We start from the raw sequence: 2,824 nt of genomic DNA, 5'->3' as shown, positions 1-2,824 counted from the left end.
CAAACACACACACATTTATACATATATACATGTACACATATCCATATGTACATACACATACTCATATATACATACAAACACACACACATGTATATATATATATAAAAACACAGGCACACCATAGGCATACACGCTAGGTGGGAGGGGGAGCAGAAAGCACAACTTGAGTTAGAACAGGGAGGGAAGTCGTGGCTACAACATAGGCTGCAGCATATCGGAGGGTAACTGTCGGTCTGGCAGCTGCATGGGTTCAGGGTATATCAGGATTGGGAAAGGGGTATCTTTTCCTGATCCGGGAGGTGGCTGGACATCTGAGGAGGTAGTGCAGGAGGGGGAAGGGGGTGGTTATCTTGCAGTGCTGGCACTCAGAATCAGGGTCTGCATCCTCATCCGCAATCTCAGAAAAACACTTATAACCATGACCAAGGTGGTACAGGCGATTAAGTGTTTTTGTGTCATATCTGGTGTTAATCGGCAGGGACTTATATTGTGTAGCCACAGCATACCATCTGGCAGAGAGGGAACCCAATTGTACATGATGACGGTGATCTGCTTTAGTTAAAGCAGCTGTCTTATGTCTGATGGAGTGTTTGACCTGGCTTAAGCTGGTTGGTATTTCAAGGTCAATATTGGGTCTATCAAGGGCAGTCTTCGCTGTATGGTCAGCCTTTTCATTCCCGACAATGCCGACATGGATTGTAATCCAATTGATGGTGATCGATCCCCCTGCATTGCGGATTGCGATGGCAGTGTTGAAAATGTCATATATAAGTTTAGTGTTGTCATTGTGAGTGTGTCGGTGAAGCGTGCGGATGGCTGAAGCTGAGTCTGTGTGTATGATGGTGGGGGATGTAGGGGCGTGCTCTAGGACGTCAGAGAGGGCAGCAGAGATAGCTGCCAGCTCAGCTTGAAGGGTGGAGGCCCCATCTGTGATGCGCAAGCCATGGAAACGATCCCACCACACAAAGGCTTCTCCGGCCTTTGAAGTCGTAACCGAGCCGTCAGTGTAGTATGTGGCCGAGTCAGGGACTGCAAGGGTGGCGATTCGTCTGAGCCCCTCTTGACGTATCAGTTGGGTGGGGGTTTGGGTCTTGGGTGGAGAGCGGGGCATGATGAGATTTAATAGAGGGGGGGCTCCAAGGAGGCTGAGCCTGGTAGGTGGCTCCATGTGCAGTAGAGACCTGCACGATGTAATCAGCCAGGTTGTATTCATGAATAGGATGCATGGCGCTGTGAACCCAGCTGTGTGACAGTAGGTCAGGGTGGAGATTAACTGCTGCTACGAATTGGGGCAGGAATGGGAGGGGAGAGGCGTTGTGGGCTAACTTGGCTGCGAGACCAGCCACTCTAGCCCCTATGTGGAGGTGTAGTGACTCCAGGTTACACTCCAAGCAGAGGTTGCAAAGGCGTGTCCACTTGGGGGCTCCAGTCATAATCTGCATATCATGGTTTTGGATGACCTCCAGTTTGTCAAGCAACGGAGAGTTGATAGTAGGGAGTGCTGGGGCCACATAGTCAACCAAGGCTCTGATGGTCTGTATATAAAAGAGGCGGAGGACTTTGTAAGTTGCTCCTCTCCCCTTTCCTGCCAAGGACCTCAGTGCATTAAGGCGGAGCTTCGTTTGTTCTCGGAGGTGGTTAACTTCTTGGTTAAATGCAAGTTTGGAGTTGAAGATGACTACGAGGTACTTGTGCATGGTGACGTATTTAATTATGGAATTGCCAAGGTGGAGCTGGTCTGTAGGAGGGTTGATGAGGAAAGGGAGGGCCTTGGTCTTATGGGGGTTGATCTTAAGCTCCAGCTCTGTACATTTTCGGTGGAGTCTCGTCAGGGACCTCTGGGCTTTAGCATGGTAGGGGCTCCCATGGACGATCAAAGTTATATCATCTGCATAACAAGGAGGTGAGCTCTGGGACCTAGGTCCACTTGCAGAAGGCAGTCTAGTAAAATATTGAAGAGCGTGGGGCTGAGAATGCTGCCCTGTGTGATGCCATTCGTGTGCTGGTATTCTGAGGATGTGTGACCCTGGAAGTGTACTGCTGCTCTCTGACGCTGGAGAAAACTTTCCAGCCAGCTTAGGAGGCGACCCTTAACCCCCCTGCTTGCCAGGGCTGCCAGGATGACCTCTGGGCATGCCAGCTCGAAGGCCTTCTCCAGGTCAATAAAGACAGCTAGGCCTCTGCCGCCATGCAACTCAGAGAGGAATGAACTCAAGCACTCAGCCGTCCCCTTACCTCTGGTGTAGGCATAGATGTGGCTGTGAAGGGCTGCCAGGAGCCAGTCAAGCCACTGGAGCACCATCCTCTCGTCAGTCTTGCATAGGCAGCTGAGAAGGGACATGGGCCTGAAGGCTGTGGGGTCAGGTGGTTTGGGGATGGGGTGAATGGTGGCAGTCTTCCACTGCTCTGGGAGTTTACCCAGGGACCATGAATGGTTAAGTATATCTAAGAAGGCAGACATCGCTGTGGCGCCAGCGTGCGTAAGCATGGAATACATGATACCATCTGGGCCTGGGGCAGTGTCAGTGCTGGTTTTGAGTGCGTTATCAAGTTCGTGCATGGTAAACAACTGATCACAGTCCACGGGGGTGGTCTTGCAGGTGTGTATCAGATCTGATCTGGCCTGGTGTAGGGCTTCCAGCTGATGTCTAGTGTCTTCAGAAAGCTGGGTGGGTGAGGTCCGCAGAGCAAATGCAGCAGCCAACCTTTCAGCCTCTCCCTGTGGATTGGGGTAGGGGGGACGAGGTGGGAGGGGGCTAGAGACGCTCCTCAGCTTCTTCCAGATGCTCCCCAGCTTCGAATGAGCTCCTAGGGACCGACACCA

The 2,824-nt window shown here is 51.8% G+C and overlaps 1 protein-coding gene across 1 annotated transcript; it reads right to left on the bottom strand.

Annotated features, from left to right (window-relative positions):
• Nucleotides 1-250: 250 nt before the first annotated feature.
• LOC145397081 (uncharacterized) lies at nt 251-1,697 on the bottom strand. Its single transcript, XM_080270288.1, has 2 exons — nt 1,327-1,697; nt 251-1,181 (listed from the first exon to the last, which is right to left on the bottom strand). Exons 1-2 carry the CDS (start codon nt 1,695-1,697, stop codon nt 251-253), a joined length of 1,302 nt encoding a protein of 433 aa, XP_080126414.1.
• Between the last annotated feature and the right edge of the window lie 1,127 nt (nt 1,698-2,824).

Source organism: Coenobita brevimanus, chromosome 40 (assembly GCF_032717465.1).
Source record: "Coenobita brevimanus isolate Jiangsu-jjx chromosome 40, ASM3271746v2, whole genome shotgun sequence".
NCBI classification, from domain to species: Eukaryota; Metazoa; Arthropoda; class Malacostraca; order Decapoda; family Coenobitidae; genus Coenobita; species Coenobita brevimanus.
This window is presented reverse-complemented; position numbering and strand designations above follow the sequence as displayed.

What these genes read in the sequence shown, in the direction of transcription:
- LOC145397081 (XM_080270288.1), bottom strand. Translation starts at nt 1,697, where the DNA reads ATGCACAAGTACCTCGTAGTCATCTTCAACTCCAAACTTGCATTTAAC. An exon ending in GTGGCTGGTCTCGCAGCCAA is followed by an intron (nt 1,182 to 1,326) that starts GTTAGCCCACAA and finishes TACATCGTGCAG; the next exon opens with GTCTCTACTGCACATGGAGC.